The sequence below is a fragment of the Perognathus longimembris genome, chromosome 6 (assembly GCF_023159225.1).
Source record: "Perognathus longimembris pacificus isolate PPM17 chromosome 6, ASM2315922v1, whole genome shotgun sequence".
Lineage (NCBI taxonomy): Eukaryota > Metazoa > Chordata > Mammalia > Rodentia > Heteromyidae > Perognathus > Perognathus longimembris.
This window is the reverse complement of record NC_063166.1, coordinates 54,985,122-55,003,401: the sequence shown is the minus strand read 5'-3', so window position 1 is coordinate 55,003,401 and position 18,280 is coordinate 54,985,122. Positions and strand designations below refer to the sequence as shown.

The window sequence follows — 18,280 nt, the reverse complement described above, 5'->3', positions numbered from 1 at the left end:
AGACCTACTCCCTTTATCACTTTTTATGTAAAGCCCCTGACCTACAAAAGGATGCTGTAATCAAGGCTTTGAGGAGAACAGTTGCAGTTGGTAATTGAAAATGAAAATGGTACTGAACGTCCTAGACTCTTTCCATTTCAGCACCTTTTATCTCCTGCTAGGAGGTCTGAAATATACCTCTTGTTTGTGTTTCAAACAGCAGCAATCAAAATTGGGAAGGGTCAGGCAAACTGGAATAAATAGGCAGCAGAGGCGATTTTTGTTTATCAGATTCTGTTGGCTGTGTGAAATGGACTCATTTTCCTGGGACACTCAGTTGCATTGCTCAGCAGGGTAGAAGCCATTAGGATAATACCCTTTCCACTTGCATGTCTGAATAACAAATGTCTGTTGTTCTCCCATTTTAGAAATGTACTACCCATACTCTTGCACACATAAACACACACACACACACACACACACACACACGACAAAATTTGCATAGGCCTGCTAATGCATGAACATAATCATATATTCATGCTAAACACACACACACACACATACACACACACACACACATATATATACATACCATAAGCATATATGGTATTAAATAAGTCAGCACACTACCAGATACATCTTCAGGATCTTAGAAAGAGACGTCCTAGTAAGAAAAGTTTAGAAGACAGATAAAAGATAAGCAAGTGAAGTTTGATGTTTTTGGAGTTTGCTTTCTTCAAATTTCTTTTCCTCATGAAGATTTTTGTTTGTTTTGGTGGTACTAGGGTATCAGCTTACTATCTTGTACTTACAAATCTGGTGCATTACCATTTGAGCTATGACTGCATCCCTCTTTTGCTTCAGGCATTTTTGAATAAGGTTTCATGAGTATGCCCAGACTGGTCTGGACCATAATCCTACTCTTTATTCTTCCTGCATAGCTGAGAAGAAAAGTTTGTGTCAATATGTCTACCTTTCATTGATATGGGTCTCATGAACCTTTTCTCCAAGGGTAGCCTCAAAGTAAAATCATTATGGTACCTTGTGTTCACTTGTACTGTCTCTCTCCCCCTCTCTTTCCCTTTTTTTCTCTCTCCTGCTCTCTTTCTCTCTATATTCTGAGTAGCTGGATTTGCAAATTTGAGCCTTGCCACTCATCGTATAGCTCTTGAATACACTCTCATCCTGCCTATTGCATGGTGCTAAAGGGGTTTCTTTATAGTAATGTCAAGGGGTTACTACCTATAGACTGTGTCAGAAAATCTCCTCAGGGTCCCTACATTCAGCTACAAGTACCTTTATATCTCATCAAAAACAAGAACCCTAACAACAAAGTCAAGTTAGTAAAGTTTAAGTAGAAGTGGAACTATTATTTTTTTTTTTTTTTTGCCAGTCCTGGGCCTTGGACTCAGGGCCTCAGCACTGTCCCTGGCTTCTTTTTGCTCAAGGCTAGCACTCTGCCACTTGACCCACAGCACCTCTTCTGGCCTTTTCTATATATGTGGTGCTGAGGAATTGAACCCAGGGCTTCATGTATACGAGGCAAGCACTCTTGCCACTAGGCCATATCCCCAGCCCCTTAATTTTCCTTTTAGCAATCATCCTTATAAAATGACAATAGTATATGATAGAATCTCGTACATACAGAAAACATTAATAAAAAGAAATTGCTTGAAAAACTCAATAATTGGCCAAAACATTCTCTTTTAGACATGTGTATTGGTCCCTTATTTTCTATTGTGTTCCCTGTTTTTTTTTCTCTTTTTAAGCTATGCCACTTTGTAAATTTATTGCTTTAGGTGTTCTGCTCAAAAATCATTTGCATTTCCATACTGTGTTTTGAGAAACATTGATAACTTTAAAAGTTTCCAGATAGCCAACAGTAATTTTCCTTCATTGTAGGTCTGCAATTGATAAATTTTATGCTGTTTGTTCTTGAAAGTTTCTTTTTAAATTTCAAACTCAAATTTGGAAAATTTTGTTAGGGTATAGAATTATAGTTTTTTTCTTTTATGCATTTTTGTTATAATTGTAATATACAGAGGAGTTACAGGTACATATGTTACAAAAAGTTAAATTTCAACATCACCCCTTCCCTTGCTCTCTCCCAGTTTTTCTGTCCATTTCTACCACAAGTTGTATAGTTTACTTTCAACATAGTGTCTAGTGCGTGCTACTACTGCATTTGTTCACTATTTATTCCACCATTTCCCCCTTTTATCCTCTCAAAGACAGATAAACAAGACAAACAGGAAATAAAAACAAAAATAGCAACGAAGAGAAAACCTGTTTCCATTTTCTGGAGTTCATTTTCATAAACATTATTTTATATTATCAGATACACATAGGAATTGCACCTTTGTGTGTTTATTTCCTAAGATCATTTTCCTTTGGTCTCACTGTGTGTGAATGTCTAGAGACCTGTATAATTTATTATGTCCCAGTGCATTTTTTTAACCATCCATAATGTTTGCTTATAGATTTACAAACACATTCTAGCTACTACAAATGAAGGAAACCACGTAACCTATGTTTCTCTGGGTCTGGCTTACTTCACTTAATATAATTTTTCCCAGTTTTTCCATTTTCTTACAAATAGTACCATATCATTCTTTCTGATGGGTAAGTAGAATTCCATTGTATACATATACTCCATTTTCTTGATCATCTATTGAAGAACATCTTGGTTGATTCCATATCTTGGCTATGGTAAACTATGCTGCAATGAACATGGTTGTGTTGGTAACTTTAGTGCATTCTTATTCATTGTCTATTGGATAAATGCCCAATAGTGGAATTTCTGAGCCATAGGGAAGCTCTATGTTTAGTCTTTTGAGGAAGGTCCATATTGCTTTCCATTGTGGTTGAACAAGTTTACATTTACACCTGCAGTGTAATAAAGTTCTCTTTTGGCCTAATCCACACCAGCATTTGTTACTGTTAGTTTCTTGATAAAGACTATTCTAACTGGGGTGAGGTAGAATGTCAATGTTTTGATTTTCATTTCCTTTATGGCCAAAGGTGTTAAACATTTCTTCATGTGTCTACTGGGCAATCTTCCTTTGAGAAGTCTCTCTAAGTCATTAGCACACTTATTAATTGGGTCAATTTTTTTTCTTTTTGAGGGTTTATCTTTGGAGTGTTTAGATTCTTGAGATCTAAGTATATTTTGAATAAGAGGCTCCAGTCTGATGGTGGTAAAAACATTCTCCCATTTCGTGTGCTTTCTGTTTATCTTGTTAGGTATGCCCTTTGCCATGCAGAAACTTTTAAGTTTGATGCAATTCTGTGTTCTTCAATGAAGTAGAGAAAGCAATACAAAAATTCATATAGAATAATAAAAGACTGAATAGCAAAAGCAATCCTTGGCAGAAAGAACAGTGTTGGAGGAATACCAATACCAAACTTTGAACTCTATTATAAAGCTATAGTAATGAAACCACCTTGGTACTGGCACAAGAATAGGCCTGAGGAACAATGGAACAGAAGACCCAGAAATGAACCCACAGATCTACAGCCATCTAATATTGGATAAGGGAGCTAAAAACACAGGATGGAAAAAAAGCAGCCTCTTCAACAAATGGTGCTAGCAGAATTGGTTATACACATGCAGAAAACTGAAGCTATATCCTTATCACCCTGCACCAGAATCAAATTCCAAATGGATCAAAGACGTTAAAGTAATCCTAGAAACCATGAAAATATTACAGGAAGTGATAGGGGAAACACTAGGGTTCCTAGGCACAGATGGAGAATCACAATAAATCAAAGAAAAAGTGTGGGTATGGAATTTTAGGTAGAATATAATTTTGTTTAGTACTTAAATATATGATCACATTTTCTCTGAACTCATTATTTTGTTAAACTCATCTACAAGTTTTGTTGCTATGTATTGTTATTGATATATATATGTAGTGATATATGTATGTATTGATACATATATATATATATATATATATTTGACTGTGGTTTTCAGCAGTTTTATGACTGGCACATTGAGGCTCATTTTGCATTAATTGGAGTTATGAATTCCAAAAATAATGGTTTGATATCATAGGGTATATTCATTATTTTTTGTTTTTTCCCCATAAAGGGCAACTATATGTGTTTTTACATGTGAAGATCGATCCCAAATTATATGTTTTCTCCATTCTCTTTGTGTTTTTCATCTGCAAAGATTTTAGTTATTATTTACTTTTTCTCCTGGTCTTCCTTTTAGTTTAATAATCCCCTCTTCAACTATATCTGTGATACCAGACAACTTTGTAATACTCACTGAATCCTTAAGAGAGAGAAAGAGCTGTCTATCTGTCTGTCTAGCTAGCTAGCTAGCTATCTGGTTCTGGAATTATCATCTGACTTTAATAGTCTCCTGTCTTTACATGAATATTCTCTGATTTGGCTCTAATTTCTTAAACATATTGACTATTATTTTAAAGTCTTGGCTACAATATCTAAATCTCTGATGTGTGTCTATATGTTTTAATTCTCTTAGTCTTCAGTGATTTGTTCTTGTCTTCTAAAATGTCAGGTACAGTGTGCTTGAAAAAATTATGGAAAACTTAAGGCTCTAAATGGTTTTCTTGTTTTTATTTTTGTTTGTTTTTTTTTTTTTTTTTGGCCAGTCCTGGGGCTTGGACTCAGGGCCTGAGCATGGTCCCTGGCTTCTTCTTGCTCAAGGCTAGCACTCTGCCACTTGAGCCACAGCACCACTTCTGGTCATTTTCTGTATATGTGGTGCTGGGGAATCAAACCCAGGGCCTCATGTATACGAGGCAAGCACTCTTGCCACTAGGCCATATCCCCAGCCCCTCTAAATGGTTTTAATCTTCTTCCAGAGAGGATTTATTTTTGTCTCTGATGGAGTAGGAGACAACAAAGAACTATAATGCAAGCATGATTTTTGTAAATTAAAGTTTGATTTTTAAAGAACTGATCTATTTCTAGTTCACCTTTGCCACTAGGGTGTATATCCCTTCAGGAACCACCACAGAAAATCCAAGGTATTTATCACATTACCTGTTCCTTGGTGGATTCTGACCTCTTAAATTTTGCCATCTGTTGATCCTCAAGGACATCCAAAAGCTCTGTTCAACTACTTGGCTCATGTGGAATGTCAATCATTTTGCACTTCAAGTTTTGCTGGTTTTTATCCAGCAAGCATTCTGATGGTGGAAAAAAACTACTGAAGGCATATATTCATACTGCCAAGAGAGATGCGGGATGTCTGGGATAGACCCCCAAACTCCAGAACTTCTTCTATACTCCTTTTTGTCAGTTATGAGGCTTGAACTCAGGAACTGGGCGCTGTCACTGAGCCTCTTTGTGCCCAAGACTAGTGCTCTACCACTTGAGCCAAAGCACCACTTCCATTTTTTGTGGAATTGGAGATAAAGTTTCACTTTTCTGTCTGGGCTGGCTTGAAATATGGTCTTTAGATCTCAGCCTCAGGAGTAGCTAGGATTACAGGTATGAGCCACCAGTGCCAGCCGCTTATTCTCCTCATGGGGGCAGTTTCGGGGTTAAAGATCAAGAACACATTCCAAAAGGCAAGGAACAGGCTATCAGGATGCAGTGAAGATTAGGAACTGTAAAGAGCAGGCCTCATCCTGTCATTGGAAAGGATCACTGCAATGTCAAGCACTCACAATCCTGTTTACATAGGATATGGCAAACAAACACTACCAGTTTTCTGCTAACATCAGGCTTTCTCTGCACTCTGCACCCACCCTCCACTCATACTTGTTGCACCCACTCATAGTTCCCATGGGACTCTAGGGCCCCCACAAAGTTTGTGATGCAGGGATAGTTCTCCAGTGCCTTAAAATAACTCTTCTGAATAATCTAAGTAGTGTTTCTGGCTGTTCTTTGTAGGAGGGTTATTCTGCTTGATGACAGTTAACCTTAGACAGAAATCCCTTTCTCAATGCAATGTTAATTTGCCTTTCTTTCATAATTGTCAAAGGGAATCATGTTTTCCATATGTAAAAGCAATTATTTCTTTTATGAACTATCTGTCAAGTTTCTTGCTTTTTTTTATTACATTGCTGACCTCCCTTTCTATTTTTTGGAAGCTCTTTATATAATGATATTATTATCTATATTAACATGCAAATATTTTTATTCAGTGTGTAACATTTTAAAAAATATTTCTCAAGGTTTTTTTCCATTCAAAAACTTACTGTTTATTTCTCTCCTCTCCTCTCATCAGTATTTATCTGCATTGCTGCCACCCAGACATGTTTTCATCCCAATTCTCTTTAACCAATCAGTGCAAATGTTGGTATGGCTTCTCCACTTACAAAAGCCTGTACTTTACACCTGGCTTCTTCAATCTTTTTGCACTCTGCTTCTATTTTATTCCTTCAAGCTCTGACCTCTCTACCATCCACCCACCCAAGCTAAAGACTGAGTCACATCTCCATCATTGCTTCTGATGGTCAGTTTTAGTAAATACTGCAAATGCTTGCTATGGAAGGTCTCTTCTTTCAGAAATCACATACTGGATCTTTCCCATCTTCACTAATAATGGGCACACCAGAAAAACATGGAACAATTCCATTCCTAGCATTTTATGCATTGCCAGTGCCCTTGTTCATCAAGTTAGGAAAGCATAAAGACATCTAACTAAGAAGTCGATTTGTAGTCATTTGGACATCTAGAAAGTCAATCACACTATGAAAAGCAATCCTCTGGTTATTATACCTTAAGCATATTAGACAGCTTCAATTACCAGGAGTGAATGACACTTCCTGCAGCTAAATAGATACAGAATGGATCACAATAGATTTCAAGGAAGTCAAGGTCAGTCTGGATACTCAGGAATCCAGAACAACAGCATCTAAGAATGTGTCCTACGGAGGCACCTCAGTCATTCATGTGTGTTTAAACAGCAAAAGCCAAACACATAGACAGGTGAATAAATCTTTCAGCTATTAGGCATGCCTAAGGCAAAATCAGTGTTTTTTTCTTTTCAGTGGTCTCTCACTCATACACACTTTTCCTTAATCTTTCCCTTAAATTTAAATTGCACATTGTACTGATTAAACTACATTTTCTTTATTCTATGTTACTAGGTTTCTAATTTGAGAAATTGTGCATATATGTATGTAATTATCTTACAAATTAAAGAGAACTTTGAAGGCAGCTCTAAAGTATTCAAGCAGCTCAACCCACTGTTTCCTCCTTTAACTTTCTCTGCAAGAGAAGTTGAGTCCCAGGAGTATTTTTAAATTGAAGAGGGCAATGGAGGGTGACAGAACAATTGGCAGTAAGGCTGTTGTAATTCTCTATTAATCAGGTACTTTCTTCTTTCCCTCTTTCAGCTGAAGATGAGGACATACCTGCAGTGTCGGTGAAAAGCCAAGACTCCAGTGATACAGAAAATGCCACTGGTCCTGATGGTAAGTTTCTGAACTATGTATGCTCAAACTATAAATCTGGTATCTTTCTTGTATATAATGTAGGATTAGGAGAACAATTTGTTCCAGGAACAAGTATGTTTAGTTAGAACAAAGTAAATTTCACAAGGAAAATTCAACTAGGAATTAAGAAAAATGGCAGTTGCTCTCTCCTTTTTATTTAAACACTAGCTGTTTTTTTTTTAAATAGCCTGTGTCTTGGTTTAAATATAACTCGTGGTACTGAGGCAAAGTGTGTAATTCAAAGTCTAAGCTAGAGTCTAGGGAACTTCATGAAGTATCCCTTAAAGGAGGTATTTGCCTACCCTGAGCACTTAGATGGAGCTATAACTTGAATTTGGGATGAGTCTCTTCTTTAGTTTCCATGGTTTCTCTTCAACACATGACATCAGATGTCTTAGCCAAAGATATAATGAGTTATTAAGATTGCTTCACAATAATTTGACAGAAAATTTTCTTAATACAATATTTAGTTTCAAAGGCACCAAAAGATCCCAAGCCATGGGCTTATGACTACCTCCTTGCTCCTATATAGCCATACTGAGCACCTTTTGAAATAGCATTACTTTCATTAGAAAAGAAATACCATTTCTGCACACATAATTTAACAAGTGTTTCATTTCCAGTGAGCCATACAACCTAAGAAAACCAGACTTGGTCAGATGATCAACTGTTGAAGTGTGTGTGTGTGTGTGTGTCTGTGTCTGTGTGTCTGTGTGTCTGTGTGTCTGTGTGTCTGTGTATATATGTGTATGCATATGGGTCCTGGAACTTGAACTCAGGGCCTGAATGCTGTCTTCAAGCTTTTATATTCAAGGCTAGTTTCTACTACATGAGCCACAGCTCCACTCCTGGCTTTTTGATGGATAATTGGAGATAAGAGTCTCATGGACTTTCTTGTCCAGGCTCACTTCCAACATTTATCCTCAGATCTCAGCCTTTTGAGTAACTAAGATTCAGATGTGAGCCACTGATGCTTGATTCTGTTGATGTATCTTCCTTTTGAGTTACTTTATTTTTTATTTTAAGGTGATGCATAAAAATACAAACGTTTGAAGTATTATGTTTCAATATACACATATGTCTTATGTAATATATAGTGTTTAAATAAAGTTAAACATACTCATGTCAAATATTTGTCATTTCTTCCTGGCAAAAAAATCAATTTCCTTTTCTCTAGCTTTCAGAAACATATAATACATTGTTGTTATCAGTAGGTACCCCATTATGCAATAGCCCACCAGAACTGCTTGCTTCCATCATTCTGTAACTTGTTATCATTAATCAGCATCTCCTTCTCCCAGTGCAACCCCACAGACTCTTTTCTTTTCATTTCTTTATTGTCAAAGTGATTTACAGAGGGGTTACAGTTTCATACATAAGGCAGTGAGTACATTTCTTATCCAACTTGTTACCAGACTCTTATCGCTGCTCAGTACCATCCCACACTCAATTCCTCTTTCTTTTTGAATATTTTCATTATCTTTAGGTAGTTATTCGAAGAAGTGGCCATTCAGTAAAGCAGTTTTTGAGTACAGTGCGTCCTGACCCATGTCACCCCTTTCAACATTTTCACTCACCCCTCCCAGCCCCATCTGTTCCCTCACTTTTCTTAACTTTTAAGACCTCTATGTTTTGGCCATTGAACAAAGATGATGTTTGCAGTGTATCTTAATCTGTGCCATCCCTTCAACATCTTCATCCCTCTTTCAACTTAATCCCTCCTTTTATTTTTCTCAGTTCTGTAGCATATACACCCTTAATATCTATCAGATCATTTTTTTTTAGATTCCACAAAGAAGTGAGGCCTTCTGTGTCTGGTTTATTTCTACTAACATAATGATTTCTAGTCCATACATGTGCTCACAAATGACAGCAATCATCCTTTGAAACAGCTGAATCATTCCATGGCATCTATGTGCATTTCATTATACATTCATTCATAAGCTAAGAGACCCATTTTTTTTCTGTTTCTTGACTATGAAATTGCCTCTTCAACATAGTGATTGCATTAGCTTGGCATATATACCATAAGTAGTCTGCCTAGATGGAACCCGTGTGCTCCCAACAGTGCGCAGCTTCCATTTTCTCCACATCATTGGCAGCATTTGTTGTCTTCAGTGTTTTTGACAGTAGCCATTCTTAATGACATGATACCTTCTCTGAGTCTGGATTTCTATTTCATTAGTGACTAGTAATGTTGAACACTTTTCATGTACCTGTTGATTATTTGTTGTCTTCTTTTAAGAAGTAACTTTGATTTTATGACCATTGTTAAATTAGATTGTTCTTTGCTATTGAATTTGAATTACTTCTAATCTGGACTTCAATCACTTGTCAAATACCTTGCAGATAGTTTCTCCTATTCTGTAACTTTTCATTCTGTTGATTGTTTCCTTTTCTTTGAAGAATATTTTGGGTTGGTGTAACCCCATTTGTTTAATTTGAGGCAGGTGCCAGTACTGAGGCTTGAACTCATGGCCTCAGGGTCTCACTTGGCTTACTCTATTAAGTATGGTGCTCTACCACTCAAGCCACACTTCCACATCCAACTTTTTGCTGGTTAATTGGAGATAGTCTTTCAAATCTGTCTGCCCATGTTGAGCTTCAAACCTCCGTCCTCAGGCTCCTGAATAGCAAAGGATCATAGGCATGAGCCACTGATGCCCAGCTTGTTTTCTATGTTTTGGGTTTGTTTTTTTTTTGAGGGGGGTTTCATCTCTCCAGAGTCATCCTTCTCCCCACATTTTTTTTTACAGTTTTAGAGGGTTTCACTAATGTCATTTAACCCATAGATTGTACAAACATAATTTAATATTATCACGCATCACTCTCTTCTATTGTTCCCTTTTAATCTATTTTCACCAAACTGTCCCACATTTCTATTTCTGTCATTTATGTATAAGCATATGTATATGTATATGTGTGTGTTTTAGGTGTAGATTTTTCATATAAAATATGTGATTTTTGTCTTTCTGATCCTGGCTTATTTCTCTTAAGATGATCTCCACTTCTATCCATTTACCTTATTTTTTTTATTACATTAAAAAGTTATTATGGAGTTGTACAAAGAGGTTACCATGCCAAGCTTCTTGGACAATGTTTTTACAGGTACTGAATCTCACTCTAAGAGGCTTGACAACTGGAGCCTTAGACAAAGCCCAATGCTGGCTTCTGAGGCCTGCTTCCCAGTAGGAGTGGAGGCTTACTCTCTACCACCTTAGGTTGGAGGATGCATGTTGGAGGCAGTCGGCCATCTAGCCTCATCATGTAGATACTGACCTGATACAAGAGATTAGGTCTTTCCCAGATTGAATTTTACCTTGACCAGCCCACTAATGGGTTTTAAGTTCAAAGTCTGGACTTAATTTCTGTCCCTCCCAAGCAAGAGGCTTCTCTTCTCCATGCTGGACTTCTTAGAGTTGAGGGGATGCTATCACAGGCAATACTCTCCTTTCTGCCTTGTTACAGTAAAAGCAGACAATGTTGTTAATCTCCCACCTGATTTCCTCAGTTCTGTGAACATAGTTTGGCTGTTCAACTTTGCACTTGTGAGCATATGATCACCCAAAGATCTTAGCCGCCATCTTGCTCTGCCTCTGTTTGAGAATTTATGTAAAAAAAAATTTTGTTTCCTATCTTCTGTGCCTCTGAGACTCTATTGTATATAAGTGTTAATGTATCCTACTCTCTTTTGCAGTAATTTCAGGTTTGACGTTGAGGTCTTCAATCCACTTTGAATTGATGTTAGTGCATGGTGACAAGTAGGGAATCTACTTTTAATTTTCTGAATATGGCTGCCCAGTTTTCCCAACATCAAGCATTGAAGAGGCTATCATTGTTGTTTTTTCACTCTGTCTTTGGATCCATTTTTTTAGCCAAAGAAAAAAACAGGGATAATTTTGAGTTTATAATACACTCAGGAGCAATCCAGTCAGTGATGGAAGTAAAATAGTGGCTTTAAAAAGTTCTTATAACACTGCCCTTAATTAACATATGCACATTTACACAAACTGACCTTTTACTACCAAGCATGGATTTTCAAGTTGAAGATATTTCTAAACTCAAGAACCTTCTACTAGAAGCCTCAACATGTTAGAGGTGTTTTTTGTTTTGTTTTGTTTTTAGGCCAGTCCTGGGCCTTGAACTCAGGGCCTGAGCACTGTCTCTGGCTTTTTTGCTCAAGGCTAGCCCTCTGCACTTGAGCCACAGTGCCACTTCTGGCCGTTTTCCATATATGTGGGGCTGAGGAATCAAACCCAGGGCTTCATGTATATGAGGCAACCACTCTTGCCACTAGGCCATATTCTCAGCCCATGTTAGAGGTGTTATAGTCAGAGTTCCTTATATCTTTTCAAAGCAGGCTCTGAGAATAAAAACTTTAGTCTTTACATGGACACTATGCATTGTGACGGATTATAAGCTTTCAGAATTCTCAGCAGTAAAAAACTCATTTAACATTACTTTCCTGGAACTTATTTGAGGATGGAATGTATTTTTTTATTGAAATATTTTAGACCATGTGTCTATTGGTTGCAAGAAGGAACCAGAAAATGAATGTGTCCCTAGATTTCATTGTCTACATTCACAAATCAAGGTGGGTGAATTTTCAATAATTGGCTACCAGGCTAGACATGAGTGATTTTTCTCAACCTTGACAGAATTGCTACATCTTCCTGATTCATATGCAGTTTGCTAGGAGCTTGTCTATCAGAATCAAGGATGGTTTGCAAGTAGGAACAAGGATACCCACTTGTAAAACCCTTCCTTGCTAGGAATTGCTATACGATGTCATCTGTGCTCTCAAGCATCTTTGAAGTATGAAACCAGCATCTGCTCCCATTTTACTCTAATTGAGCTTTCATGTTCAGGAAAAAGATTTAGGTTGTTGGTGTATACAAAGAAATCAAGATTATCCAAATAAGAACAAACAGAGGTTGCCTATTCAGCGGTTACCATAGTGAGGGTGTGTTGGCTATTAGCAATTTTTCTTGGCAGATTCAATGACGGCAGGAAAGGAAAAAGTTTCCAAATATAAAGAGATAGTTATGTAATACACAAATAATATAGGACTGCTAAAACATGTAAACTGATATAAAAGAAAAGAGTTGTCTTGTTGTTGGCAGAGGAAATGGAGAGCTGTTAGCTAGAAGTGAAGATAGAAACAGGAAATTGATCACTGAGCAATTCCAACACACTGACATTGGTCCTGGCCATTTTAAGCCAATTATGGCAGAAGTTCTGAATGGGAGTTCTGATGTAGCTTTTTGTATATCTCTGATCTTTCAGTACGGGCTTGGATTCTTTAAAAGTAATCCATCCATCTTATTAAATCTGCTAGCTCTTGGAAATTTTCCTTTGTGGCTACTTAGTGCTACTTCTGAAAAAGACAGTAATTATGCATTCTATTTTCATGCAAATGTTCAGCTAGAATACATAGTTAAGCACACATTTTTTTTCATAGCTGTGTGATCTAGTTAGACATTTTGCTTTCCTATTTCATGGTGTCTATTTACTGTTGTTGTACCCATTGGCAGATTTGCAGGGACTGTTTTTGGATTTTGAAATTGAAAGCATGGCAAACCAAACAGGTCTTTTGACACTGCCACTCTGGAGAGAGCTGCTTACCTAGCTGCATGCCAATGATCTGTTTTGCTTTGTTTTCTATCTTTATTTTTCTTAGATATCTATTAAGGCTTTTGAGCATATTTATTACCATCCTTACATAAACAAATTCACACTGCCAACTTTCAACTCTAGTATGAAGAGACAGCTCAGCTCCTGTAGTTTCAGAGAAGAGGCAATCCTGCTTTGTCCCATTCATAAGACACATACAAGAATAGTTGGGCACTGGTAGCTAACTCCTGTAATCCTACCAACTCCGCAGGCTGAGATCTGAGGACCATGGTTTGAAGCCAGCCTTAATGAAGAAGTCCAAGAGACATTTATTTTCAGTTAACCACAAGGAAAGAGTAACCAGAAGTGAATCTGTGGCTTGAGTGGTAGAGTGCTGTACCTGTGGGGGGAAAAAAACAAACAAACACTAAAGGATAGTATCCAGGCCCTGAGATCAAGTCCCAGGACAAAACTAAGAAAGGGCATAAGACAGGAAATCAGAATAGTGGTCTCAAATAAGAGGCCATTTAAGACATACAAGCTTAATAGTTATACAACTTTGTTTTCCTTTCTAGTTACAGCTGAAATAAATAGTCCTGTTGACAATGTAAATGACCCAACAGAGAGTCAGCAAGAAGATTGCCAATAGGTAAGATGCACCTGTGTTGGGATTTTAATTGACTAACCAGTCACAAGGAATTGTTTGCAAATAACAAATTAGACTTCTTTTGGCAAGTCACATAGAATGGATTGTGCTAAATATTTCCCATCTACCATCTTTAAACCAAATAAAGTGCAAGAAGGAAAGCGTATTTCCTTTAAGGGAAAAAGGTAAACCAAGTTATTTCAGGAACCCTGAGCAATGCTTTTGAGCATAGAACCACCTTTGTGTCGACAATGTACAAACACAAAGGCATATGAGTGTATATGAGCAGAAATAAGCTTGTCTTAGGTCCTGTGGACATGCACATTCACATAAAGGTTTGAATGAGCCTGAGAAAATTTGAGGTTTTCCAAACATTTAAAATTTCCACAGATGAAGTACAGTTAGAATGCTGAATGTAACGCCACCCTTCTCCATGTCTTGAGAGAGCTTTTTAAAAAAATAAAATGAACAAAGCCAGGCCAAGTTATCTTAGTTGTTTAAACTAATTCCCAAAGCCTATAGAATCACAACCTGTGGATGAGTGAGCAGATATGGCACAATAAAACCTGAGAATTTATTTTAAAATATATACTTCTGTACTCTTTCTGATGCACTTGAATTTCATATAAAAGTAAATTTAAACTGGGCACCTGTAGCTCATGCCTGTAATCCTGGCTACTCAGGAAGCTAAGATTGCAAAGTCAGACTAGGTTGAAAATGTTCATGAGACTACCTCCAAAAAATCTGGGCTGGAGGTATGGAGGAATACCAGCATGACCAAGAACCAGAGCAGAGTTCAAATCCCAAGTATCTGCAAAAAGAAAAAAAATAACACTTACATAATACATATGAAAATCACATAGGACTAGTATGAAGAAAGACTAAGCCATGTAATTGAGTGCCTCATTATTTCCTGATTTTGCCCTTTAGTTCTCAATAAGCTATGCATATGTGTGGGTGTGTGTGTGTATATATATATATATATATATATACACACATATATGAGTACCAAATAAGTACATTGTCAACACTTGGAAGTCCTAAATAGTTTAGGAAGAAATGAATTAGACAAGATTGCTTGGGTGGCTAATAAAGTTTAAGTAGTCCCAATTTAAACTTCTTTGGTCTCAAACACTGTTATTGCCAGTGAAGATTCTTCTCTTAGCCACTCCAGATGTATAATGTGAAGAAGTCTACAGATTCACATACTGAGTGAATGGTATGACAAAGTGGAGAGAACACTGTTAAATATAACTAACATAGACTTTGCAGAAGTATTTGGCATGTACATTGTAAGTAGAGGTGATTTGAAGCATACATGGTAATGCACAGAGCTGTGTATGCAAATACTACAACATCATTTATCAGGGAGATAAATATCTATGATGTAATCCCTTTTAGGGATACCTGAAACCAATCTGCCAAGCATACTGAGTGAGAGACTATCTTTGCCCTCCTGCCAATTTTAGTTGATTACCTAGTGAAGGCAAGTCATAAGAAAGGTTCATTTGAGTCATAGATTTAGTTCATGGTCATCTGGCCCAATATGGTAAAGAATGTGTTAAACTGCTTGCCATTTTTAGCTAGAAGAGATGAGGGCTTCAATAATACCTTCAGAGGTATATATCTGATAACCTAATTACCTGATACTCAATGCAACTAACAGAACCAAAATCTGGACACCAAAACATCAATACACACAAGATCAAAGGATAAAGTAGAATATGCACATATGCACACAGAGACACATTAGCACAATATACATGTGATTTAAATGTATGTCCAAGTATATCTGGGTATGGATGTGTATACAAACACATAATAGTATACAGTTGTGTAAGTTTTCATACATATAAGTATATATGAAATCATACATTTTGGCATCACATCAACATATTTAAATATGCATATGTGCATATGTAAATATGGTATATAGATAATACATGGTCAAATATATAAAATATGTATTCACACAATATGCACATATCCCAATGTGTAAAAATATGCATATGGGAATGCATATATGGGTATATTTGCTTGTATGTATGGTTGTGCATGATTTATGTATATATACATATAAATTAATATGTATCATCAATTTATTTTTATATATGCATGCATTTTATCTGTGTATGTGCTTTCATTAAATTCATGTATATAATTGCATGGGTGGAAGCATATGGGCTAATATATGCATTCATCCTTGAATGCATACATACAGATATATATGTATGTGAGTATATGGGAGCATATACACTCCCTTGCTACTTAAAAGAATATACGTGCTTCTATCCCTGTGAGCACAGGTGTAGGTGGGAGTATGTCCTCACATTTCTGCTTGAATGCATCTACATATGCACACATATATGTGTTTATATAAACACATGCAAGTAATTTATGGAAGCAGATACAGATGTGTCGCCATACACTATATCGATGCGTATATACATTGGGATCTATACATTTTCAGTATGTGTTCAGATATGTAAAGGTTTATATAGGGCAAGTACATGTGCATAGCCTTTCATGCAAATATATGTACATGTACACATATCCACAAATAAATCTTTGTATACATATCCACATATGATCACATATCCTCATGGGTGTATATGATCACATTTGTATACATATGCACATGCCTAGAGGTAGACATTCATCCATGTATACCTATATGTACATGTTTGTGCCTGTATACACATTCCTGGAGACTATTGTATGAATGGGCTTGAAAAAAAACACATCAAGGGGAGGGTTTTTCGAAGAATCCTTTGGACTGTTGAGTCCATCATCCCATGAGGTGAAGAGCACTGACAACATAGGATACAGTTAATAGCACCAACTTATGAGCTCTTTAAAGATGGCACATTCCTACAGTTATAGCTCAGAAATCCAAAGCAGTTAAAGAATCACATACAATATTCCCAGGTCTTTTTGAAGGGTAAGATATTTAAATGGCTCTGTTAAAAATATTCCTTGCTAAGACTTGCAAGTAACTTAGCTATAATCTAACAAATGGTTTCTCTCTGTCTCTGGCAGGGGCACAAAGATGAAGCAAAGGAACAAACAAAGGAAGCTAAATGACAGTCAGCATTGCAGGGCCTGGCCCTGGGGGAGTGTGGGAAGATGACAGCTTGTGCTTTGGAGGAGGGTGGGAATGGGGGAAGGCAAGTCCTGTGGAAGGATGGAAAATCCTTTGCTCTAATTTTTTCAAGATACATTTTGTTCTATTTACCTGCAGGAAAAAAAAGAGGGGGGAACAGTGCTTTTAATTTGGCAGGAGGATCCACATTAAGGCATCTTTCCAGGCACTATCCTTATCATTTCTGTCTTTCTCTCCCATACCCTTTCCCCCAGGATCACTGTGCCATCATCTGGTTTACTAATCACATATGTCTCTTGGATCCTGTCTGTTTTCTTGGTTATTTCACAAAGCTGGTTATACAGTGGTTTCTTCAAAGGAAAAGAAAGGTGGTGATTGTTGGACAAGTTTCAGGTTAAATTTTAGGACTCACTAAGGTCAGTATAATCCACAGAGGAAGAAAGGTGGGAAACAGGCATGAACCCCAGCACATATTAGGGAAGGGCCTGGATGAGTAGAAAATACTTTTATCAGGGATTCCCATAGTCTAATTAGTTCCATTAGTTAGGGAGGATTGCAGAAGCAGGATTTAAACTCAAAGAAATAAGGAAGGTGGGCCTGGTAGCTACTAAAGTTCACTTACTTGGTTCATGAGCTCTTCAGCCTGGAGCCGTCCAGTGAGAATCAAGTCTTTCTGTACATCCATAAAGGATGCACTTAGCCAGTTGTTCTTACAACACATAGAGGGAAACAACACATTTAGGACTCAAACATATGCTTATTGATTTTTGAACGTTCTACTTGACATGTTTTTCATAAAAGAATACCCAAAATGAGATGGCCTACAAAGCAAATTCTGACTTGAAGTTTACAGATGGGGATTTCTAATCTGTGTTTAAATGGTTTTTGTTCATATCACATCCAAGGCTGATTTAATGGCTGCTCCCTTCATCTGGAAAACCATTGAGCCACAGCCTCGATGGGATGTATCAGTGCCAGGGAAAACAGTGGCCACAAGAAATGAGGTCCAGAAGAGGCTGGGCCATGTCACAATTATCTTTTGGAGAGACAATCTAATGCATGATAATTTTTTTTACTATGTTCATCAACATAGCAGAAACGATACTTAAGTGACTTCATGTTATTAGAACATGGAGGCTGGGATGTAGCTCAATGGCAAAGCACTTGCCTAACAAGTGCAGCGTCCTGGGTTCAATCCTCAGTACCAAAAAAAGAAAAAAAAAAGACAATTTTCTTCCTGCCATTGTAGTTGGCTACAAAAGCATATATATGTTAATGCCATTAGACATTGTATTCTATAAGAGCAAGCAAAGTCTTACTTCTAAATAATCCAAGAGATTTTTCCATCAGAACAGTGGTTTTCTGTTTCCTGACATTTTACAAGTAGCAAGTGTTCTTGTGTGCTTGACAAGTGCAAGCTACTAGAAACTTGCTTTCCAGTGGCTCCCCAGAGTAATGTCCTCTTACGTCAGTGACTTTTGAAAACAACACAAAGGATGTTTTTCACCTCCCAAT

General features: G+C 37.1%; 1 protein-coding gene across 2 annotated transcripts in view; it reads left to right on the top strand.

Moving 5' to 3' along the window:
* Positions 1-17,664, top strand: part of Macrod2 (mono-ADP ribosylhydrolase 2) — a 1,728,876-nt gene extending 1,711,212 nt beyond the window's left edge. For both annotated transcript variants that reach the window (XM_048348774.1, XM_048348773.1), the window contains exons 17-19: positions 7,305-7,382; positions 13,592-13,665; positions 16,702-17,664. In XM_048348774.1, the coding sequence (XP_048204731.1) occupies positions 7,305-7,382; positions 13,592-13,665 (152 nt within the window). In that variant the 3' untranslated portion in view covers positions 16,702-17,664. The remainder of the gene's footprint in view (positions 1-7,304; positions 7,383-13,591; positions 13,666-16,701) is intronic.
* Positions 17,665-18,280: the final 616 nt, after the last annotated feature.